This window comes from Clinocottus analis, unplaced genomic scaffold (assembly GCF_023055335.1).
Source record: "Clinocottus analis isolate CAN_PGR_092001 unplaced genomic scaffold, fCliAna1.0.p SCAF_22, whole genome shotgun sequence".
Classification (NCBI taxonomy): Eukaryota; Metazoa; Chordata; class Actinopteri; order Perciformes; family Cottidae; genus Clinocottus; species Clinocottus analis.
In genome coordinates, this window is record NW_027175954.1 from 2,093,924 (window position 1) to 2,118,128 (window position 24,205).

The 24,205-nt window shown below is 45.1% G+C and overlaps 1 protein-coding gene across 1 annotated transcript; it reads left to right on the top strand.

Annotated features, from left to right (window-relative positions):
• Positions 1 to 2,477: 2,477 nt before the first annotated feature.
• Positions 2,478 to 22,673, top strand: gna12a (guanine nucleotide binding protein (G protein) alpha 12a). The gene is made up of 6 exons (XM_068588841.1): positions 2,478 to 3,288; positions 10,160 to 10,378; positions 18,755 to 18,805; positions 18,910 to 19,110; positions 19,510 to 19,716; positions 20,582 to 22,673. The coding sequence occupies exons 1-6, from the start codon at positions 2,971 to 2,973 to the stop codon at positions 20,741 to 20,743; spliced, it is 1,158 nt and encodes a 385-aa protein (XP_068444942.1). The 5' UTR covers positions 2,478 to 2,970; the 3' UTR covers positions 20,744 to 22,673.
• Positions 22,674 to 24,205: the final 1,532 nt, after the last annotated feature.

The following is a 24,205-nucleotide window of genomic DNA, read 5'->3' on the forward strand; positions in this document are numbered from 1 at the left end:
AGAAAGTGGGACGATCCGAAAAGACTTGTTGGTTGAGGAACCGAGTTGGAGAAAAAAAACAACACTGACCTTGAGGTCAGGAACTGTCAGTCTGTTTCCAGTATTTATGGAATATATGTGCACATTTATAGATCAATAGAATATACCTCCATATTATATGTATTTATTGTTTTCATTGGTATCGTCACTATCACAGTTCAGCGTCCATTTTCTCCAACCCACTCCCTTCTGTATTACCTCGTCAGCTCATTCAGTGCAGCTGGTAGCCACGCCCACCTCGTCAGCTCTATCGCTCTCACCTGTGCAGTCCACTGTACCCACTTCCTCTGGTCTACAAGCCCCAGCTTCACTCTCTGTCACTGCCAGATTGCTCTCTGCTTTTCTGCCAGACCCTCCAGCGCTTACACCTGCCAACCGCCTTCCTGTTACCGCCTCGACACAGCCTTCTGTCCCCGATCACGACAACTGCCCCGGCCTCCTTTGATCCCTCTCGGCCTTTTCCCCGCAAGCGGAGCTTGAACTATTGTTTTTTTTGTTGTGAAGTCTGCCTGGAATCAAGCTTTTCCTCAACAATTCATTGTTCTGGGTCCTTATACCACCACCCGTTACGGTCACATTTAAATTTGTTGCATTTTTGTCAGCTTTAAATGAGCCGTTTATATCTATTTATATCTATCAGCCAAGTTCTACAGTAGCCCAGAAGGGACAAACCAAACACTGGCTCTCCATGAGGCCGTTGGTGTTTTCACGTTGTCTTCATGCCGGCCTCCATACTTCTCCTTACAGACTCGAGACAAGTTGTAGTTGGTTGCAATCTGCAACCTCGCCACTAGATGCTGCCAAATCCTACACTCTGGATCTTTAATCTTGCACAGCAATCCTTTCATTTATTTAAACAACCATTTGGTCATTTAGAGTTGCCAATGTTTCTTTCTTGGGTGACGTTAAAAAAGGGTTTGCCACGGGCCAAACATTTTAGCTGTTTTTGATCTTAAAATGAGTTTATTTTAAATTAGAGATTATAAGTCAAAATACTGAGACTGCTTTCTTTTTTTTTGAGAAAAGGACATGAATTTGGAGAAAGTTTCTCGTTATTTTGAGAAGTCATGTTGATAACAAATCAAAACGTTGCTCATTATTTTTGAGCTAAGTCAGCATTTTAATATTTTGTATTATTGTGATGTACTAAGTGATTATTTTGAGCAGCTTATTTATTTATATTTTAAAATTGTAACTAATTATTTTGAGATACCAAATCAAAATGTTGAGACTCTGTTTTTCTCCCTGTTTTGAGCTAAGTCCATTTATTTTTAATGTTCTAGTTATTGTGAGATACTTCCTGTGAAACACTTCATTCATTTTAATCACTTCAACCGGTGTAACATAAATACATTTTTATTCCGGCTGTATAATATTGAGATTATGATGAGATAATACTTTATTATTCCGGCAGTGGGGAAATTGCTTTGTCGATTCTTTATTGCTTGATTTATTTACTGTTTATTTATATTACTTGTTTTTTATTTGTACTATGCGTCTCTTGTGTGCACTTTACCCGTATCCCGCTGTAATCCTGCAAACCTTCCCCACTGCTGGCTGGATTAAAAAGGAATATCTTATTTTAAGTGATTGTTTTGAGATTCCAAGTAAATCAATGTAGATACTTGTACATAAATAACTTGTTTTAAATCTCTTCTTAAACCCATTTTTATAGAATTGCTTTGAAGTGATGTCGTCCTTTTCATTTTTTATTTTCATGATCTCTTATGCAGTTCTTTTGTTCCCATGGTTTTGTTTGTATATGTTATACATTTGTTTGTTTTCTACTGTTCTTTTTAGGCTGTTTGTTGGGTTTGATTGTGTTCAATGCTTTTATGGTATGGTCTTTTTTTGTTTGGGTCGTGTTTATACTAGACACAAGAACAGCTTCTTCCCACTGGCTGTCAGTCTGATGAGCAATGGAACAATTAATCATACACTTCCACCTGCACTAGCTGCACTTGTGTCTTATTTTTTTTAGTCTTTCTTTTATATTTATCATTTTATATCTAGCTCATGCATTGAAAAGAAGTACAAAGCACAGAATCCGGCGTCAAAATCCATGTATGTGAAAGTGTACATGGCCATTAAATTCTGACTCTGCTTTGCACATCTGTGAAAGCACTTTGTGAACCCTGTTTTTAAAAGTTCTATATAAACAAAGTTAGCATTACTAAGTAAACATGTTGAAAACGTGTTCTCATCATTCTGAGATTCATTTGCATGTTGTGCTCCCTCTCAGCTGCAGACCTCAGCGTCCCTCCCGCCTGGTTGTGCCCGCGGGCTCCCCCTGGCGGCGGCCCGCGGTAGCGCCGCGGCGCCCCCTCCACCTCTCCTCCACCTCTCCTCCACCTCCCTCGTCGGTCCGACCGTCCCACCGCCGCCCGGAGGAGCTGCTCTCACTCCGCTGCCCAAGTTCACAACCCGCTGGCGGTGAGCGTGGAGGCTGTTTCCCCCCCAGCGCGTCTTCTCACTATTGTTTTGCTTCGGATCGACAGACAGACTCCTGATCAACTTTAATCGATACGTCTTTCTTTGTTGGTTTTTTTTTTCACGCCTGGACGGACTCACACATTTCAACTTTTTTTTTTTTTCTGCTTCCAAATATTGGTGTATCCATTTACCGCCTTTGATTTCCTTCTCCATCCAGATTTTCTTTTTCTTTTTTTTGTCGATGGCGCGGTCTAACCAAGATGGACACGAGTTGTCTGCTGGGTAGAGATAGATAACGGCTTCACCCTTTAATTCTAAATGTAGCATTTATCTAACTATCCGCTTGCAGACGTTTTATTGTGTCAACTGGATGTAGCCAGACTGGGTCGGTTCCAAACCCCAGAAAGGTCACATCCTATAATGAACATTTTCCCACTGAAGTTTCGGTGAACTTTTTTTTTTTTTTTTTTTTTTTTTTTCGGGTTCCCACGACTCGCCATGTCGGGAGTTGTCCGCACCTTGAGCCGCTGCCTGCTCCCGTCCGAGGCCAGCCGGGACCCGGGCAGCAGCAAGGAGGGCAGCCGGGAGAGGGACGCGGCGCAGGAGCGCGAGGCGCGGCGCAGGAGCCGGGAGATCGACGCGATGCTCGCCCGCGAGAGGAGAGCCGTGCGCCGCCTGGTGAAGATCCTCCTGCTCGGGGCCGGAGAGAGCGGAAAGTCCACATTCCTCAAACAGATGCGCATCATTAACGGCCAGGAGTTTGATAAAAAAGCACTTCTGGATTTCCGGGACACAATCTATGAGAATATACTGAAGGTAAGAAAGAGCAAGGTTTCATGGGAAATACATAGCCTCGGGGCACATTTTAAATGTGGTTCATCCACCACCAGGTTGATGAACTCCTGCTTTTTGTCTTCTTTTTTTCTTTTTTCTTTTCTTCATTTAAATCTTTTTTATTGATTTTGCAAATGCGAGGAATGGAGAACAGTTCTCTTTTTTCTTTTTTTCTTCTTTTAAAATTGGTATTGTATACTGCGTTGAATGTATAAAACCAGTTAAAACAAGTTAAATAAGTAAAGTTAAACTCAAGGATGTGTGAGAAACTCACGGGAGAAAGATCAATCGATTAATTGATTAATAAAAGTCATTTATCAAGGAAACATTGCAAAAAAAAAAATCAGTTTCATCCTCTCAAATATGGAGATTTGACGTGTTTCTTTGTCTTTAATGATAGGAAATACAGTATATTTGAGTTTTGGACTCAACCAGATGTCAACTGGAACAGTTTATAGACCAATCAAGAAAATAATCCCTAAATTATTCAGTAGTAGACAATATGTCTTATTATTCGCAGGCCTAATATTGACATTTTCTCCTCACAGTTGAGCCTCACACACACACACACACACACACTCAGTCGAACACAGAGAGAAGGGTTTGTTGACATAGTACATATTTTTATCCTGAAGTGCTGTCCCTTTGTTTGCTGTCATGGCTGGGCCTCCTTCACCAGCTAACAATACCAGACTATTCCTGAGGGATGAGCACATCCGGCCCGAGTGCCACACAGCCCAGACAAGGACGATAAGAGCCTTCTGCGCAGCCGAGGCCGAACACAATGCCCTCCCCTGAATACCAGCATACAGCGGCGGCGCTGTCTCGGGCCACGCCATCAACAGGACCCCCACCCGCCCCTCCACCTCCACCCTCATCCACGCATTTCACCACCACTTAACCTCCTGAAAACACACACAATGCCTGATGTGTAGGAGGGCAGAGGAGTGGCAGACAAATTTCACGAAATCACATGATTGGAAATGTATGTTTTTGGACAATGAGGGGCGCCTTCTCCAACGTGCCAGGAACAATTTATTCACTGGCCCTCCGTCTCATGACAAGACACGACATCGCTATGCTAAAAGCAACGGTTATTCACGTTGAAGATTATTCTCTGTTCATTTCCCTGTAATCAAATTAATCGTGTAGTGTACAAAATGTCCAAAAGGATGTATTCTAATCAAATCCCCAGGAGTATTCAGTGTGCGTTACAATAAAGCAGGAGAGAGAAAAGCAGGATACTACGATCAGATGATGGATCCATACTTATTTAGACTCTAAAATATCTAAAAATAGTGAAAAGCGATATCACAATTCCCGTAGAGACTGCTAAGACGTACTTAATTGACCATTTTGTAAATGCTGAAACCAGCTGAGAAGTTTTGGGTCGTTACCTGAACCGTAGTCTTCCTCTCCTCCCTTCACGGGAACCTCATGATGAAGAAAGACGACAGAGCTGGAAGCTCAGGAGGGATAACGCTGATGGAGAACACACAGGTGTGCTGCACAATTAGGCTTAACTAAATAAACAACCCAGAGGTGGAGTTCAGGTTTGTTTCCGCTCCTTTAATCCCACTAACCCCACCTCCGCTAGCGGGTACATCTCCGCTCTGATCCGCGTCAAAGTGGATTTCTTTCTTTCTCTTGAATTGAAGTGAAACGAAGACACTGCGGGTCCGAATGTAACTGTGCCTTGAACACAAGTTGTAGGTTTCTGAACAACCGTACGCTGTACACGCCGTACCTCTTGAACAGAACGTAAGCAACGACACTACATAATTAGCCTCCATCCTCTTTGGTTTGGAGCCTTTCATGCAGCTTTTTTATCTTATCTCCACTCCTCTGATTGTCATTGTTTGTCTATCATTACTGCTTAACCAAGAGGTTTAGTCAAACACTAATCAATCAAGGGAGATAACCCAAGCAATTAGTTCATTTTTAACGAGTGGTATTTTCCTGCCTCGCACAAACCTCAGTCAGATAAATGATCAATGCGTCAGGCAGACAAGACGAACACATGTAACTAAAACCGCCCCTCTGGCCTGGCACTCACTCCCTCCGCCACGAGCGGTTTGAGAGGCTAAGTAAGCGAGGTTGATTTAGCATTTTGCTAAATTTGCTAACAAGAGTCTGGCACCCCCCCCCCCCCCCTAAAGGGGCCTCGAGGTCTTGAGGTCAAAACAAATCGTCAGATTCCACTTTTACACACACAGAAGTTTTTTTATTAGCCCGTCAAAGCCCCAAAATATAGCATATGCTGCATATCTGTAAACTTTGGGGCAGGGGTGCATGCCCCCATCTGACCCTTTGTTAAGCCCCTCCCTCCTCAAACGCAGATGGGCCAATCAGAGCGTAGCATCTCTCAGCTCCAGGGTCCGTTGTGCTGCATTGACACGAACGCGATCGCTTCCTATTTTCAGGCCGCCGTTGTGGATTTCGAGCTCGTCGCGTAGCGTTAGCTTCAATCTTTCTATTTCCATTGTAATATGTTGTCACGACTGAATCAGTTTGACTTCCTGGATGTGTCCTTCACACCCAAATTGTAGATATTTCTTTTGTCTGCTTCTCTTTGAGTGCAGTTTGTTCCAGCGTGGGCTCCGTACTGACGGCTGCTCGGAGCAGAGAGGGGGTCAGTGAAGGGTCAGGTGATCGGCCGATACTCGGTGCAAATATGCAGTTTTGGGGGTTGACGCTTTGCTTCGGTTAGCGACGGGTTGTTCACAAGCCAGGAGTCACTGAGTGAGTGATTCAGGTCATTCCTTTGCGGGAGGAAGAGCGGGAGTCGTGTTCAAGAAAGCAAACACAACAGCCGACTCAGGACGACATGCAATATGACAGGTTTGGTACAAATGTAAATAGTCCTGTTTTTCTGCGGAAAACAGAATTCATATTTATTCTTTTGTTACTCACCTGAGGCATTGGGCTATAAATATATTTAAAAAAAGTGATATTTGCTCATGATTGGCTGTTTAAAACCATGAAAAATAACAAAGTATCAGGATAACCTTGAGATTTTGTAACAGTTTATACTGACTTTGGGCTCGTTGTGGTCAAGATAATGATTCAAAATCCAGTTCTTGTGGGTTTCAGCACAGTTTGTACTGATTGAAGACACCATTCACTACCCGGGTGCTTGTTTGTGACGGGGCAGCGGGGAGAAGAGGCGCTGGTTATCAGCCTGGAGTCGTGTTTTGACAGTTTCTGACGACGACTGAGGAGCCGGGGCCCGGATTGTGTGGGCGAGAAACATGGGCTCGCTGTTAGAGGAGGAGGGCAGTGCAGCCGATGGGGCGGACATCCTGAAAGCAGGATGGGAGCTACTTTGTAATTACACAATAGTGATAAATGAAACAGTGCTTTTTTTTTTTTTTCCAGCTCCAGCCAGCTGCCTCCGTAGGCGACTGCTAATAATACCGTTGACCACGTCACTACTGTGAGGACACGGGACTTCAGCTCAGGGATTTTAATGCTTTTCTTGCCCCGTGTGGTGTAAACGAACGGCTTTTTGCGACCGCTTGGCTCGGATATTAACACTTTATTAATTCCCTCGATTGACTTTTGATTTGAAACACTTTGTGGTCGCACAAAGCACTTCTTTTCTAGTTCATCCAACCTTTTCTATGGACCCAGTCAACGTAGGTGTGTCCTCAGACAACCTAAAAGCCTCAGAGAACAAAACAAATGTTGCATTGGTCTGGTCTTTATTAGCTCATAAAGTCATCACCGAGTCCTCCTCGAAACAGATGGCAAAGTTGTATTACCACTGGTAAACTATGATAATGGAAAACTATACTGGATGTTGTGCAATTAGATGATAATCCACCAGGATGAAGGTTAAGGCATCCAAGTAACGTCCATTTATCTGGAAAGCTACATATCAAAGATACTAACAGCTGCCATTTTTAGAAATTGGCAACCTTTTATAAAAAAAAAAAAGTAAAGACAGCAAAACATCTACTCCAAAAATATATAAATGTTATTAGTGATCCTTGAATATTGCTTTGACAGTCAGAGACAATGATAGTTGGAGCGTTTACTCGTGTGTGTGATTGTGTGTGTGTGTGTGTGTGTGTGTGTGTGCACAAGCATCTGAAGAAACGGTGAAGACAAATTAAGTTGTTTGACTCCGGGGCAAAAGGTTCAACTATCCTGTCAACGTCACAGAAGAATGTGGAGACTGAACCGGAGAGGAAATATGTGAAGTGAAAATTACACGGCAAAGCACAAGCTTCCCCTCACAGGCCCGCCTGTCACATTTTCATTGTTCAGCTGACATCTAACTGTGTCTTAACTTCTCAAAATGAAAGGAGATATAAAAATGGCAACCACATTGTCAGTTTCTGCAACAAAAGCTGATTCGTAGTCGTCAAACCTGGCAACCACTTTTAAAAGTTAATGCATCACTTGAATTCTTTAGTTTTTTTCACATGTCTAGTCGTTCTCGTGACACATTTATTATTATTATTATTATTGTTAGAGACTGACGACAACATGATATCCAATACCAATAGAGAGAGAGAGATAGAGAGAGAGAGAGAGAGAGAGAGAGAGAGAGAGAGAGAGAGAGAGCGAGAGAGAGAGAGCGAGAGAGAGAGAGCGAGAGAGAGAGAGAGAGAGAGAGAGAGAGAGAGAGAGTTGAACCCTCTATGTTGCCATAATGCAGTGGTTCTCAAACTGTGGGGCGCGACCCTCTAGTGGGGCGCGGAGGCATTGCAGGTGGGGCGCGGGGGGAGATGTAGATTCTTAAACCCCCGCCCCCTCTTTTTTTTTAAAGAATCCTTTTTTAATCCCACAGTGGGGGAATAATTCTCTGCATGTTACCATCATCCTCAGTAATGAAGGAGCTTTGTGCTTCAGTGCCTTGCTCAAGGACACTTCAACATGAAACTATAGGGAGTAAACAGGGATCCAACCGGCTTCCTTGGTCATCTTTTTTGCCAAATATGAGTTAGTTTTTGCACATAAATAACTTTATTTGCGTTGTTTTAACAAAGTGATTGCACATGTTGTTAGTTTTTGTCTAATGGAGCGATCTGTTTTTCTTTAATCTATTATTTAAAAAAGCACGGACGGAGGAGTCTCAATAAGTTGGACCATTTTGTTCCCATGTTGTCGGGGCGGTGGGGCGCGAACATTTTGCTTCCTCCAAAGTGGAGCGTGACGGAAACAGCTTGAGGACCACTGCCGTGACGTGACATGCGCTGGAACCGACGCGCTCCACCCTCGCCGCTGTATGTGACGTATTTGGTGTCGAAATACTCACTCGCCGGCTTGTTAAAGACGGACGAGGAGGACGCGGAGGCTGACAGGAAGTGAGACAGACAAGACGAGAGAGGATCACGCTCCAAACAAACAGGGCAGCGCATCCATGACGACATCGACGATAATCAAGAGTGGATGTGACTCAAAGCTCACACGCCGTGACTCTCCGTCAGTATGTTCACTGCCAGCGTGCCGCCGTTTGATCCGCATGTGTGTCGGATTACGATGCCGTGTGTGTGTGTGTGTGTGTGTGTGTGTGTGTGTTTGTGTTAAACACCAGTTGTTGCCAGTCTTACTCATTCCTACTGTAAAAACAAAAAAAAACCTACATTTTAGAAAAGAAAAGTTCTGGATGAGGGATCACGTTTGGAAACACAGCGGTTAGTCACAAAGTAGAATCCCACACACACACACACACACACACACACACATTGTAGAAGCTGCATTCATTTTTACAAACTGTCTCGTCCTCTTAATTTACTGCTCTTGCTTTTTTGCACCCAGGCCTCCTGTTGCACAGCCATCTATCTGAAGGGAGAGAGAGAGAGAGAGAGAGAGAGAGGGGGGGGGGGGGTCTCACTTTGAACCTTCATGTCTAAGATTTCTTCCTGGAATTTTTCTGGAATTTCTGGAGGCTTTCCCTGGTCTTTGTAGAAACGAGGTTGAGCTGGCGGGTTGGCAGCTGTTCATGTTGTGAGCCTGTGAAGCCTCATCGAATGCGAGATTAAGCTGCACAAATAAACTTGACCTAACTATTGCACAAGGATAAGGTGGTCGTGACTCATTGACACACACACACACACACACACACACACACAGAGAGAGATACTCACATCCCTTAACCTACTGTGGCCTTTGGAACACTTTGTAGTGCAATAATACTGTTTTTCTTTTCTGTCCTTGACTGATTCGATCAATAAATCACGCAAACAAACGGGTTTGATCATACAGCAGATTCTGAACTTTACTGTGAAACATGCTTCACATTGCAATCAATCATTAACCCACAAAAATGTAAGCAAAGCGAAAGATTAACAAGCAGCCAAATTAACCTAATAAATGTAGTTAAAAAAGCTCAAAGTCAATGAGTTACAGTTCAAAAACGATCACGCAAAACAAACATGGAGGAACGGATTCAAGAGAGAGAAAAGGAGAAGCAGATAGAAAGTGCTGAGTGTGTGTGTGTGTGTGTGTGTGTGTGTGTGTGTGTCTTGGTTTGATCACTCAGCAGGAGACCTCCCACGCAGAACAGAAAACCACCAGCAGCCACACATGCACATGTTTGAGCGTGCGTGTTGGACACATGCACGGTTAAAGTTACTCCATGTTTACCAGTAACACTAAACTGTTTCGACGTTTTTTTTTTCTCCCAGGAAGCAGCACATGCTGTATGAGTTTTCTTCTTCTTCTTCTTCTTCTTCTTCTTCTTCTTCTTCTTCCCGCCTTGTGGTCAGGAAACATTTGTACAATATCGCTGACGTTAGAAAAAGCAGCCGTTGCAGCACTTCGCCACATTTGGGCTCATGTGTGTGTGCACTGATTGTGTGTGTGTGTGTGTGTGTGTGTGTGTGTGTGTGTGTCTCTGCAGGGCATGCGCGTGCTGGTGGACGCCCGGGACAAGCTGGGCATCAGCTGGCAGAGCTGCGAGAACGAGAAGCAGGGCATGCTGGTGATGTCCTGGGAGGGGCGCGTGGGCGGCCCGGGGGTGGAGCCCAGTGACTTCCAGCTGTACGTGATGGCGCTGAGCGCGCTGTGGGCGGACGCCGGCATACAGGAGGCCTACGCGCGGCGCTCTGAGTTCCAGCTGGTGAGTCGATCAGTTGAGGCCCGATACCGTGTTTACGTTGACGCCGCGCCACCGGATGGAAGTGTTTTGGACGTCTTTGGGGCTTCGATTTCACACACGCAAACACACTTCTGACATATTTGGTGTGTTTGTGATGTTTAGGATGCTTTAGATCGGTGGCACAGAGATTTTAATGATGGCTGCCTGTTGAATTTGGATGACTGTGACACGTCAAAGATATAAATTACATTAAAATGATGATCTTTTCCTGTAATTCAGTCTCATATCCAGGAATGATAAATGACACAACTTGCCTGATAACCCTGTCAATCAACATCTTTTAGCCAACCCTAAAGTGAGGTTTGGTAATGTTTAGACACTAGCAGAAGTATGCTAGATTACGAAACCTAGCCCAGTGTTGCCGACTCTTTTCCAATTAAAGTAGCGAGCAGAAGTTGCTAAATCTAGCGAGGAAGTCTCCAAGAGATGTGACTCCATCTCATTTTGGAACGAGCTTCGAGCGGTTGCCGCTTCGACTCGCTGTATTTGTGTTTCGAGGCGCTAAATCTTGGCAGAGGGCAGCTGGTCTCTGCAGAAGCAGACGACACCACACACTCACACACACACACTAGGGGTCAAAGGTCATTGCTGAGACAGATTACGTTTGTATAAGTCAATATATTTAGTTTTTTTGGGTGTAAATCATCCTGTAAAAGCTCCTCACTGCTGATGCAGCAGTCTGAGGTCATGTATTAATGGTGAAATATGTTTTTAATAACCTCTTACGCTAAATCCTCACATGACAGTCTTGATTCAAACCAGCCTCCGGTTCATTCACTGATCAGGAGTCATGATCGGTCATAGATTACTCACCGGCTCTTCACGAGTGATGTGTCTCAGCAGCCCTTAAAATAAACAGATGACTCATCATGACTCCACTTGTTTCTCAGACTGAAAATGTAATATTGCCTCTTCTGTGTCAATGTGGTGCCAGAGGAGTAAATAAAAGAGTCGACGTGTCGTCTTTAAACAAATAACATTGTGCAACTGCAACCAGCTCCGGACCTTTTGTTGCCCATCATTCCTCTCCATCGCTTCTGTCTCTCTGCTGTGACCTCTGACAAATAACCTTGAATAAAAAACCTTGCACAATGTGGGTTTAGCCGTCTAGACTGACAGATATCTGCACGGTAACTGACTTGCCACAGCCAGGAGTCACACAGCTGATAACAAGTGACATGCTCAAAACATCAGAGGAAGTCACTGGATAATGTCGGAAAAATGCTATTTTGTTTTTTACCCGTCGCCTGAAGACAGAAGTCGCAGTGGAGGAGCACGTAGAGAGGCCTGTGAAGGCGTATTCATTGTTTTCCAGGGTAACTTACCACGCGTGTGTTTTTGAGAGATGTAATTATTTTTCTCTTGACTGGAAATGGAGCCGCTGAAGCGGAGCCCTGTGGATTTTAATCTGCCGGACCCAACACCCAATCTGAAACGGCTCTGAGATTACAGTTTTATTCTGTTGCCCTTCTAACCCGAATGCATCAAACACACACTGATCGACGTGGGCTGCACACACTGCCGATCCTCCTTTTACCCGACGAATCACGTTGAACAGATGGGAAACAAGGTCGAAACAGGTCGAAAAGACGAGGGACTATTGCAGAGAAACTGTGTCAATGTTGAAAAACCAATCAATGCTGGTTTGAATGAATATTGATATGCTTCATGACTTCATATAAATATATCTACGTCTAGAAAAAGAAAAATGAGGATTTTCGCTTTTCTGTTGATCAGTGTGTAGCTTGATTACGACAACACATCCAAATTCAAACCTCCAAAGCATCTGTGATGTTATTCCATCTATACGGGCAACGAGCACAGCAACGTCAGAAAAATAAAAATAATGAACTACGAGAGGGAGTTGAAATCATTAACTTACCAACCGTCCACCAATTATGTTAATCGGCAATAAACGTGACCCATTCTGCCAACGGGTACGAGTACAATCAAAGGCCGAGTCGGGCGGGTCTCTTCTCTGAATTTGGGTGGGCAGAAGAAGAAGAAGAAAAAAATCAATTAAACTCCCAAAAATATCCCCCAATGGGAGCGAAAGAGGTGATTTAGCGTACATGTGAGAGGGCACTTGAGCGTTTCCATAAAACTCTTTCCAGCGGCTCTTCCTCTGCTGCCTTCAGACAACCAAACAAACCGAGCCGTGTTTAAAGAAGCCACTTGCTGTAGTTTGAAGATCAATATGAAGCGTCGCCACAGACGCAGCTGGAGAAGCACTCGCTTTTCACAAGTGACTCTTTACGGGCCGACAGATATGCCGTTAAAAAGCCAGACGGACCGCTGAAGACACTCAGCGCGTCAACAAAATGTCACGAACGATCACCGAGCGTCTCCGCATCGCCGGCTGGCCTTGTTGTCCGTGCAGTTTGTGTCGTGGATGTTGCGGTGAGTTTGTTTTGTGCGTCATTGGAAGTGACGCAGCTGCTCTACTTTCGGTCCGGAGCTGCTCGTTTGACCTTTTACCCTCTTCCACGTTTATCAGTGGCAAAACTATCTGGAGTCCGACAGAAGCCACTTCCGTCTCCCTCTCACTTAACATACTGTAAGTGAGTGTGTGTGTGGGGGGGGTGTGTGTGTGTGATGTCAGTGCACAGCTGTGGGTCAGACTTTGTCTAATCTGGAGTCGCCGTAGGATAAAGCGAGTGCGTCGCTGACGTCGTCCTGGCTTCGAGGATAAGGCCGGAGGATGTTCTGTGTTGTTCTTACCGTCAACTCCTTCCATGGAAAGACTGAAACCAACAAGAAACTGATCGAGTATTGATCAAGTATCGGTCAACTATTGTCTTGTGGATGCAAAGCCAGAGCGGCAGCGGCTCAATGAGTGAGGCCCTGTAACCACAGGGTTGGTGGTTCGACCCCCGGCTCCTTGCGTCTATGTGTCAAAGTGTCTTTGAGAGCTCACAAAATGCGGTTGAATGCAGTCAAATTAAGTTTGAGATGCAGTTTAGGTTCAGTGAATATCTTATTCCTCTGTGCCATAGATCTCTATTGTTTCTCTATTTTGTCTTTTTCAACCTGGGTCCTATTTTTAAAACGAGAGAGGCTCTTGGAAAGCGCAGACCTCCGCCAAGTGAAGAATTAAGCGAGTATCCGCCTCGTGAATTTATTTGGCCCGAGCCACACTCTGCCATCGAGGTTCATGAAAATCGGGCCAGTAGTTGTTTTTTCTTCTCGTATCCCTGCAGACAAACAGACAAACAAACCGAACCCAAAAACACATTTCGGTGCAGGTTAGCTACTGACTAGCTCGTCGTGCTAACGCTGCGCTCACCACCTCCGTCGTGGAAACTCGAGGGATGTGACTCCGGCAGCACGAGTCTCGCTCTCCTGCAGCGATGGCGCTCTCGCTGTGCTCACGGCGAGCGACACAACAACGGGCCGCGAGTGGGTTTTCCATGGAAAGCCTCGTGTCATGAACTACTCCTCCTCCAGCGGGCGCACACGCTGAATCAATACAAAGAAATGCGCGCGCGGTGGCTACTTCCTGTGTTTACATTTGTTTTAAGTTCACGAGTCAAATTTCAGTGCAGCGTTAAGACTCTGGCTGACGCATTGTTGGCGTCGGTCTTCTCATCGGGATTTGTGGACAATCAGAGAAATAGAGAACACACCACGCCGTATCCTTTTCAAAGACAGAAAAACCAAAATGTCTACTGCGGAGTAAATGTGCTGAGTTAGACGCTCCCTCCCTCCCTTCCTCCCTCTCTCCTTCCTCCACCCCCTCTTTCCTCCACTCTCTGAGAGGTTTTCCGGGGATACCACAGTCAGCTTTTCCCAGGCAGGGCTGGAGTTGAGCCACCGGCTCACAGGGAGGAAACACAGAGAGAAAGAGAGAGAGAGAGAGAGAGAGAGAGAGAGTCCTGTGAGAGGAAGAAAGAGAGGGAGTTGACAAGAGAAGTGGAGATAGTGAGAGAGAGAGAGAGAGAAAAAAAACACTAACCGAAAGCAAAGATTTTGTTTACTCGTTCTGTGTCCCCACCGCACCCAGATAACGCCAAGTTTGATATGACATGAACGCCGGACCCTTCTGCAGGAAAACAAGGCCGCGCTTCACGCTGTGACGGTAAACTGCCGCTGTTGTCTCCAGCAGCACAAGGAAAGAGGCTTGAGGAAAGGCTGTGCACTGCGTAGGGAGCCCCATAAAGATGAAAAGAGGCTGTAAATGCTGAAACACACACACACACACACACACACATATGGTCGACTATATGAGGTTTGGACCTGAGGGGGCTCTTCTGCAGTTACAGTATAGTGGTAAAGTATTTCTCTGTCTTCTGCGTTTCCCTTCGTGGTTTTTCTTTTCCGAGCGTCCTCGTGTGCTCGTGTTCCCGTAACAACTGAATATGAAATGTCAGAGGCCTTGAAGGACACGACACATTCAGTTTTTTGCATCCTGAACACAGCAAAGTGCATCTGGTCGAGAAACACTCGCAGTTTTTCCCAGTTGATTCCTGAACCAGCGTACAAACTGTGTCCAGTAGGTCAAAGTTGAACCAGGAAGTCGGTCTGTGAACCGATGGATATTTACAACAGTTTGAGTCATGGCTTCACTGGTCGCCTTTGTTTTCTCTTCCAGTGTAGTTTGACTCAGCCAGAGGTTTGTTTGACAGTTCCTGCTGTTTTACCTACAACAAGATACACGTTGTAATAAAGTTAGTGATCCAATTAAATGATGAGTCGGATATAATTAACAGATTAATCGAAAAGAGTTGTTAGTTCCAGCCCGAGATGTTTACTTTCTATATTCGATGAGTTATAAACTACGTTTGAAGTGAAACGACTGCAGTAGTCAGACAGTGGTGGCACACCCAATTACACACACACACACAAGTGGCAAACGTATACCTGTGGCCATACACACACACACTCACACTCTCACACTCACAATGTGAGCTTATTCAGGTCTTTGCTGTAGTAAAGCCCCTAATCTGCCCATACACACCATGAATGGAGACATTCCTCCAGCCTTACTCAATCACATACACAGAAAACCCAGACACACACACACACACACACACAGTTTTACAAGTTATAGATCTGCATTACAAGAGACTAAAACTCATCCACGGCCTCGTCAAATTTAATTACTTCTAATATTCAGTTTGATGCCTCCACTTCATCAAGGATCCGGCTGTTTCATTTCTGCTGATGGCAGTTAAAGCATCTGTGGAAATGATCTTTGTGTGTGTGTCTGTCTGTGTGTGTGTGTGTGTGTGTCTATGTCTCTTGTCTGTGTTTGCGTATCCCTTCATCTCTGGGAATTCCCCTCTCTCCGCTTTTCCCCGCGACCTGCCCCTCCTCCCCCTGTTCACGTCCAGCTGAACCAATCGGAGTCCCCCGGCTTTGTGTTTCCTATCGCTGTGACACTGTAGGTCAGCGACGAGCGGGGGTCACGGGGTCACATCTCACCCGCACTGGGGGTCGTGTTTCCTGGTAGTGGCGCGGCATGCCGGGGACCGACAAGAGATGGATTTACACGGATTCTGTTCTTTCAGTGTGACGGAAACCCCCGGAAATCTGTAAAGTTTTAGGTTTATTAAGGAATACTGATGAACTGTAGCATGTGTGTGTGTGTGTGTGTGTTGTGTGTGTGTGTGTGACTGGGTTCTGTCTGACTCGTTAATCCCTCCCTCCCCCATGTCTCTCCCCACTGTTTTCACACACACAGCTGTTTCCTGTTGAATGTGTGTGTGTGTGTGTGTTTAAGAGAGAGGTTTTAACTCTTGTCAGAAATCAGTGTGAAGAAGAATTCAAACGTTTCAGTTTTAGCGCATTTACTGCAATTGAACATGAAAAGCCTTCCTGCTAATCACGCTGCCGTGCCTCAGAGCACCGGTGGCACCGCTGCCGCTGGGGTTTCGGGCGCCCGCTGGTTCCCATTCATTTCCAAAACAGTATGAAAATCAATTAGCGGCCTCGTAACCCATTAGAGGGAAGATCAGACTGACGTTAAACCGCATTAGCGCTCGGCCAGAGCCGAGCAGTTGTAGAAATGAACGCAAACTTGATGTTGACCGCGATGCGATTAAACATGTCAAGTTTCTCGAATCTGCTAAATTGATTTTCAGCAAAACTGCTGCTTGAAAAATCTAAATTGCACCGCGTGTATTAAAGAATGACGAGCCGAAATGTGATTTATACACGATTAGGCGCTCTCTCTCTCTCTGGTGTGCTGTTGTTGTTGTTGTTGTAAACTTTTTTTAAAGACAGAAATTAGAACTGTCTCCTTCCTGTCCTGGGAGTAAAGGTCTCGTAAAGTCACACGGGCGTGTTTTCAGAGGCCTTGTGGTCAACTTAAAGCAGGCTCTGCGTCTCATCCCGAGTGTTTCCCACTTTCAAGACAAACATTTATTTTAATAGAGTCGGGTGTTGGCGTTGTATCTCCTGGTGTAAAAAATACACCTCTTAATAATTTGAATTGTCTGTTTTTATGCAAGTAGCAACTACGGATGACTATAACGAAGTAAAAGAATAACTTTTAGAACTTTTGACCATTTGCACTGACTTATGGGTCGTCGTCGATGATCAGCAATCCATATCAGTGGTGAAAAAAGTTGAAAACATGTATTCGATTAAAAAAATCTGCCGATCTGATCCGGGGTGCAATTTGAGTCTTTGTGGGTTTCATCAATCTTAAAGCTGCATCGATTGTTCTTTGGATACTAAAATATTCAAGTATGACCATGCTGTAAGGTTGTTATTGCAAATGTGTCAGCAAACAGTTGCCTGTTTAAAAAAATCAAGCAGATTTTGAGTCGTGTCTCTGATCCGTCTTTTGCCTCCGTTTTGGTCTCCAGCAGCTCCTGAGTCCGTCTCTTTAGCTGCTAAATGCTCCACTGCGCTCACCAGCTAGTCGCTTACTTTGTCTGCTATTTCATGCTGAACACGCTTTCGACACAGGTTTGGGCCGCCCCATCTCATTTACATATAACGACACGGAAATAAAAAAATAAAAAAATGAAGAGATACGTGTGGACACATAAATAAATGAAGAAATAGAGAAATGTAGAAATAGATTTATTTAATAATGTCCTGTTTAGGTATAACTTATATCTATATATTCCTGTATTTATTTATACATTTATTTAAACATCTATTTATTTATTCATGTATTTGTTTTTACACTTATTTATTCCTGTATTTATTTATTTATTTATTCATGTGTTTATTTATACATTCATTTATTTATTCCTGTATTTATGTATACATTTATTTATTTATTCATGTGTTTATTTATAGATTTTTTTATATTTATTTAGTCCTGTATTTATTTATACATTTATTTATTTATTCATGTATTTATTGATATATTTATTTCAACATTTATTTATTTATTCCTGTATTTATTCATGCATTTATTTATTTATTTATACTTAAGGCATTTTAAGTCCTCCATAGAATACAGCATCTTGATGGGAGCTTTAAAATTAAAAAAAGAAGAAAAACAAGTGCTGCCACTGGAACGAGAAGCTAAAAGCGAGTGGCGTTAGCGGCCACAACAACACAATAGTTCTCAGTAACTTTATTCTCTGCAGATCTTAGAGGAACTACGGAGACGGTTGAAGTCTTAACTCCAAGAGACTCTTATCAAATCACCATTTGATCCATAGTTGATGTAGAACTATTGATTAGTGCGCTCGGTTGTCCGCTGACTGGACTTCGTAGCATCCTGTCAGAGTCTGTTCCTGCTAACAAGCGCACTTCTCGTGCTTATGAGACTCTGGGGTCACATAATAACAATAACCCGTTGTGTCCCTTGAATCTCTTCCGTTCACCATACAGCGCCGCGGGTCGATGCTGTTGGTGAGCGCAGCTCGACGAGCAGCAGAGGTTACAATCTTGATTATAACGAGGCTGATGTGATTACGGTCGCTGACGTTGGTTTCATGCACTCGCTCCTTTGTAGCTGGTTGGGACGAAGCCATCGATTGATGTTTTTTATTAAATCAATAACCACAGGACGACTGCTTCCTTGAAATGTGAATCCAAATGACGAAGACGTACAAGAATGAACATGCTTTAATATTCAGTTTAAGTGCTTTAATTTGATCATTTGGTTCTTTTTGGTTGGGCTGTTGAAAGTCTAATGAAAGGCTCATGTTTTGTTACGGTACAGCCTACATTTCATCTAGTTTTAGGTCTCACGCTCAGTCTCTCTACATGACTTCATGTCGTCTCCCCGTGCTCGACACGGATTGGTTTGGAGGCGGGCCCGCCGGCACTTCCTGCAATCAGTCAGACCCGTCCAGAAACTGCTTCACCCTCGAAGCGTTGCTTCATTTTGCACCCTGTGATGCATTTCCCTTTCTTCCCCGTCTGCAGAGCGAGTCGGTCAAATACTTCCTGGATAGCTTGGATCGCATCGGCCAACTGGTGAGTCACGGTGGCTCCTTTAAATCTCACGTGCACTCTGGATCCCTCCAACCTTCTTGTAACTTCTAACGAAAAACAAATGAACACCCTCTCCTCCTCTCCAGAACTTCATCCCGAGCAAGCAGGACATTTTGTTCGCGAGGAAGGCGACGAAGGGCATCGTCGAGCACGACTTCATCATCAAGAAGATCCCGTTCAAGATGGTGGACGTCGGAGGGCAGCGGTCCCAGAGGCAGAAGTGGTTTCAGTGTTTCGACGGGATCACGTCGATACTCTTCATGGTCTCGTCGTCGGAGTACGATCAGGTAACGTCCAAGCACGCTCATGCGGCGCCGACGACTTCATGCAGTTAGTCAGACAGCCGGTTCATTAGTCTCTCGACTTTAACGAATTACAGATTGAACTGGAGGCATCAGAGAGAGAACCTCTGAGATTCACACAAAGAGAGCTTTGTGGTCGGCTGAGGGAACGCGATTGTTCCTCTCAGTCGCGGCTCCGGTTCACATCAACAGTCATATGATGACGACTGAATCCTTAATTGGTGCTCAGAGAAAACCTGAAGGAGGAAAAAAAAGGATAATTGTGTGTGTGTGTGTGTGTGTGTGTGTGTGTGTGTGTGTGTGTGTGTGTGTGTGTGTGTGTGTGTGTGTGTGTGTGTGTGTGTGTGTGTGTGTGTGTGTGTGTGTGTGTGTGTGCAATTCCAGGTCTTGATGGAGGATCGAAGGACAAACCGTCTGGTGGAGAGCATGAACATCTTCGAGACCATCGTCAACAACAAGCTCTTTCTCAACGTGTCCATCATCCTCTTCCTCAACAAAACAGACCTGCTGGTGGAAAAGATCCGCACGGTGGACATCCGCAAGAACTTCCCAGAGTTCAGAGGGGACCCTCGCAGGCTAGAGGACGTACAGGTAAACACACACACACACACACACACACACTCACTGTTGTCAAACATTATGAGGATCAACTCATTTCTGTTGCCGCTGCTTCTTCTTTTCCTCCCGCGGTTTATCCGGATACGCTTCCACTCGCTCACGCGTATACATGATGGAAATGAGCGCGCACGCTCGACGCACAAACACAGCCTCTCATTCATCAGTGTGTTTTGCATTGCACTCAAGAAATCACATTAATCCAGACAAAGACAGCAAGTGTGCGTTCCAGTCGGATGCCCAACCGCAAAAAACACAAATCAGTGGAGAAGCAGAAAAGGGTGCCACACCGTGGAGTCACTCTCCCACTGTCGAGTTTCACTCTCAAACTGGGACTTGACCTTTTCAAAGCCGATGAAAACGGGTCAAGACCTCTTGGATTGACAGCCTCAACACTCCCGTCCCCACTGGCCTTTCGGATAATGATGTTTGAACCCTGTATTTATTTGTTTGTCTGATGCCGTGACACTTTTTTCAACTTTCTTACCGATGACCTAGCGAGAAACACATTTACATGCACTGTAATAATCCTGCAGTGCAAATATATATGCATACAAGCAGCTGCTTGGGATTCACATACAAGGCCCCTTAAAATATTCGTGCAGTGGGTTCGTGGGGTTGCAGCGAGACGTGGCGTGATTATTATTGATTTGGATGAAAACAGTCTGTATATGTGGATGTATCGTGACTTTTAATAACGTCTTCCCCGTCCTCCTGCTGCCCGCACGCAGTCTGTTTCATGCACACGGCGTGAAAAAGCAGATTTGGAAAACCCGCTGACCCCGCAGAGGCATCGACTTCCTCTCCGGTCACTGAGGTGTCTCTGCTCTGCCCCTTGCAGGCGTTCCTGGTGCAGTCGTTCAGCCGCAAGAGGAGAAACCGGGGGAAGCCGCTCTTCCACCACTTCACCACCGCGGTGGACACGGAAAACATCCGCTTTGTCTTTCACGCCGTCAAGGACACCATCCTGCAGGAAAACCTCAAAGACATTATGCTGCAGTGACCTTCGGGCTGCAGACGACGGGCTTCTCTGACTGTAAACTGTGAAAGCAGCCGTGGACCTGTGGGCCTGGAGGACGCAGCAGCCTCACCAGCGCATATTAACACTGACCCTGCGGAGGAGTCGGTGGATTTAACTGAACTCTGAACTCTGAACCGGTGGAGCCCGGAAGTGACTCTGGGCCTGCTGGCCCCTGTGGAAACTGTGAGGGTTTTGTAGAGGACACGACCCTGAATATAACCTGTATGAATGTGTGTGTGTGAGTGTGTGTGTGTGTGTGTGTGTGTGTGTGTGTGTGCTGGAAAGACAGTCACCTCCTTGTAGCTGTGGTGTTCTCGCCTTCATATACAGGTTAGAAGGTTTTAAAAAAAAAGATAAAAATAGAGAAAAGCACCACATGGCATGAGCACTGAAAGTGTTTTTTTTCTTTTTCTAAGATGTATATATGTATGTATATATATATATATAAAAAAATATAGATAGATATGACAACCCTGTCGCTAAACATAAAAGTCAGACTGCTGCCGGGTGAGACGAGAGAAGCTGTGTGAGGAGGAAGGATTTAGGAAAGTTAGGAGCTGAAGAATGCCTCGTCCTCGCGTCCACGTGACGGAGAGAGAGAGAGAGAGAGAGAGAGAGAGGGGTGAGGGTTTGGGCTCATACTGGTCATATGCTGTGTTATGTGATAAGGTTGCACAAGGTTGTTTTCCTTTTTTTTTTTTTACCGTCAGTGAACTTTAACAGAGGGGAAAAAAAAAACATGCGTCTCTCTCGTGCTCCCAGTTCTCTCCTGATGTGCGCTCTTTATTTACCTCCCCGCCCCCGCTTGTGTTTATCACTGCCGTCGTCACACAAGAGATGGACAGCTGCAGATAAGGAGTCTTATCCTACAACTCTCCTCCGTGGCACAATAGACGGACTGTTGGTTTCCTCCTCTCCCCAGCAGACACAGGACACGGTTAAATAAGAGACTCTTTTAGTACGAAGGAACACAGAAGCACACCGCCCCTGGTCTTTGCCTAAATTATGGTCCATGTCTCGCCCAAGGCCTTTCTTGTATTCACCGCCGACGTCCCAGTAGAAGTACCGCAGAAGCCTGGACTGAACTTGAGGTGTGTGATAAGTGTCCCTTTTACGAGAAGGCTTTGGTATGCGGCTCCACTAGTAGTTTTTGTTCTCCAAACGTGAAGGGAAGAGCCGAGAATGACAGGCTCGAACTGTAAATGACCTAGTTACCATGTTGCCGGCGGCCATTTTGGATTTCTGTAGCGGTCGCTGTGGGAAGTCTCCCGAGGAGATCGGCCCAGAACAAGTCAAACACACCAGATGGAACCAAAACACTTAAGCACATGACACACACAATCTGTTCATTTCCTGATACCAAGTCTGGTATTTTCTACACACCTTCGAGTTACGATAGAAAGCCTTCCATTTCTCTAACGTTTGTTTAGCTCTCGTGCAGCAACATCTACTTGATTAATCAGTCGGTGGGCAACGTTTATTAATAATCAATTGATTGTCATTTATCAAGCGAACATCCTGGTTCCAGCTCCTCAAATGCAACAGCTTGCTGGTTATCTTGTGTTATTTCACTGTGCGGTGAATATGTTGGTATTTTGGACGGTTCTTCAGGCGATTTTCTGACGCTTTAAATATCTTCATATTAACCATCAAAAGAAAACGGCTGTTTAATGTGAAAGGGGTCAAACACACGCGGGGAATTATCACTTGACTCTGTAGTTCCCCTCAGCTTTTAAGAACATTTTAGCGTCTTTCAGCTCCTTGTTTTGGTTTCACAGCCGGCGACTAAGTTCACTCAAACCTACTTTCAGTTGATAAGACACTCAGTGGCCACTTCATCAGGGACAATGTCTCCAGCGCTTAGTGTACCTGATAAAGTAATCACGAGTTGCGGCTAGTTATGTAGCATAAAGAAAAACCGTCGACCAGAACTCGCTCTCGGATGTCCCGCGATGTGATTTTAACGGATGCCTGCCAGCCAACCAGAAACATGCGTCTTCAAAAATCCTTTCCACCCACATCCTTCCAAACCAGTTTACATGTTGTCAAGCGGAGAATTTACACTTGCATGATTTGGTACGCGGCAGCAGGACACAGCTGGGCTGCTCCTCCCACCCGGAGGATTAAGCCCAAAAGGCCCGGAGGGGAATGAGGCGGATCACGAGCACTTCCACACGCCTGATTATTATAATACTGTATCAAAATGTGTAATTTGTATGCATTTGTGTGTGTTTGCATAGTGACTTAGGGCCCTTTGTTGTGCATGTTCATCCATATTGTACATAGAATACTGTAAGTATTTGACTGACACTGTGTAATGTGGTAACCTGACAATACGAACACCACTCTGTCTAACAGTATCACTGTAACTGTAACGTTGCTGTAACATTTCGTCGTTAACTAACCTACCTTTACCACTCACGCAAGTTTTTTTAATTCTTTTTTTTTTGTGTGTGTGTAAGTGTCGTCGTTGCACTGGATGCGGATCCGAGAGAGAACAACCAGAAAGGAAAACGTCTGGGAAAACGAAACGAACGAACGAAATGAATGGCGGACTTTTAAAAAAAAAAAAAAAAAAAAGGCGAGCAGGACGAGAAGAGCGAGGTCTTCTGCTTTTGTTGTTTTTTTGTGTGTGTTTTTTGTGTGTTTCCCAGTGCCTTGGCTTTGTGCTCTGTGGTGAAATACACTGCCGTTTGCTGACATGCTGTTCCTTTATTTTCTCGGTGTGGGCGTCTGCGTGTGTTTGAGTGTGTGTACGGCAAGGCGAGAGGTCAGCACAAAGATTAGGCCGGAGTATGGAGAAGGCAGAGGATTAATACAACAAAAACATATGTTTTGAGGTCATGAAGGAGAGGAAAAATAAATCCAAGCATGTTTTTCTAATGTCCTGGGGCAGTCATATGAACGCGAGAAGCCTTCTCGCTAAGTCAGAAAGCGCAGAGTCGATAAGCACTGATGTAAAGCCCGCGGGCTCGCCGTATAGGCTTTCATTCCACATAACGTAATATGATGCTCATCAGCTCGAGCTATCACACCGCTGGGCACGACGGTGGAGCCGGAGTCTGGCGATATCTGCTGTTACCCAGCAGAGTCTGACCTTTGCTTTGGCTTTTAATCAGAGGAGCTCTGATACATAACAGGCTGCGAGTCTCGAGAGAGAGGGAGGGAGCGCAGAAACAACTCCACCAGAGCGGTTAGCGTTGTTTTAGAAGTCACTGGTTAGCATAGATTGACTTACACAGGAAGCCGGCAGAATGTGATTCAAGGTCTTGCACACAAACACGAGCGGCGGCGTTGTGCGGGATCGCTGCGAAACCAAAAAAGGCAGAAATGACCCTGTGAATGGGAAGGCCCGGACTGGGAGAGGAGGAGGAGGAGGGGGAGGGGGAGGGAGGGACGGACAAAGGGAGGAAGAGAGAATACAAGAAAAAGTAAGAGGATAGA

What these genes read in the sequence shown, in the direction of transcription:
- gna12a (XM_068588841.1), top strand. Translation starts at nt 2,971, where the DNA reads ATGTCGGGAGTTGTCCGCACCTTGAGCCGCTGCCTGCTCCCGTCCGAG. An exon ending in TCTATGAGAATATACTGAAG is followed by an intron (nt 3,289 to 10,159) that starts GTAAGAAAGAGC and finishes GTGTCTCTGCAG; the next exon opens with GGCATGCGCGTGCTGGTGGA. An exon ending in GCAGGCTAGAGGACGTACAG is followed by an intron (nt 19,717 to 20,581) that starts GTAAACACACAC and finishes TGCCCCTTGCAG; the next exon opens with GCGTTCCTGGTGCAGTCGTT.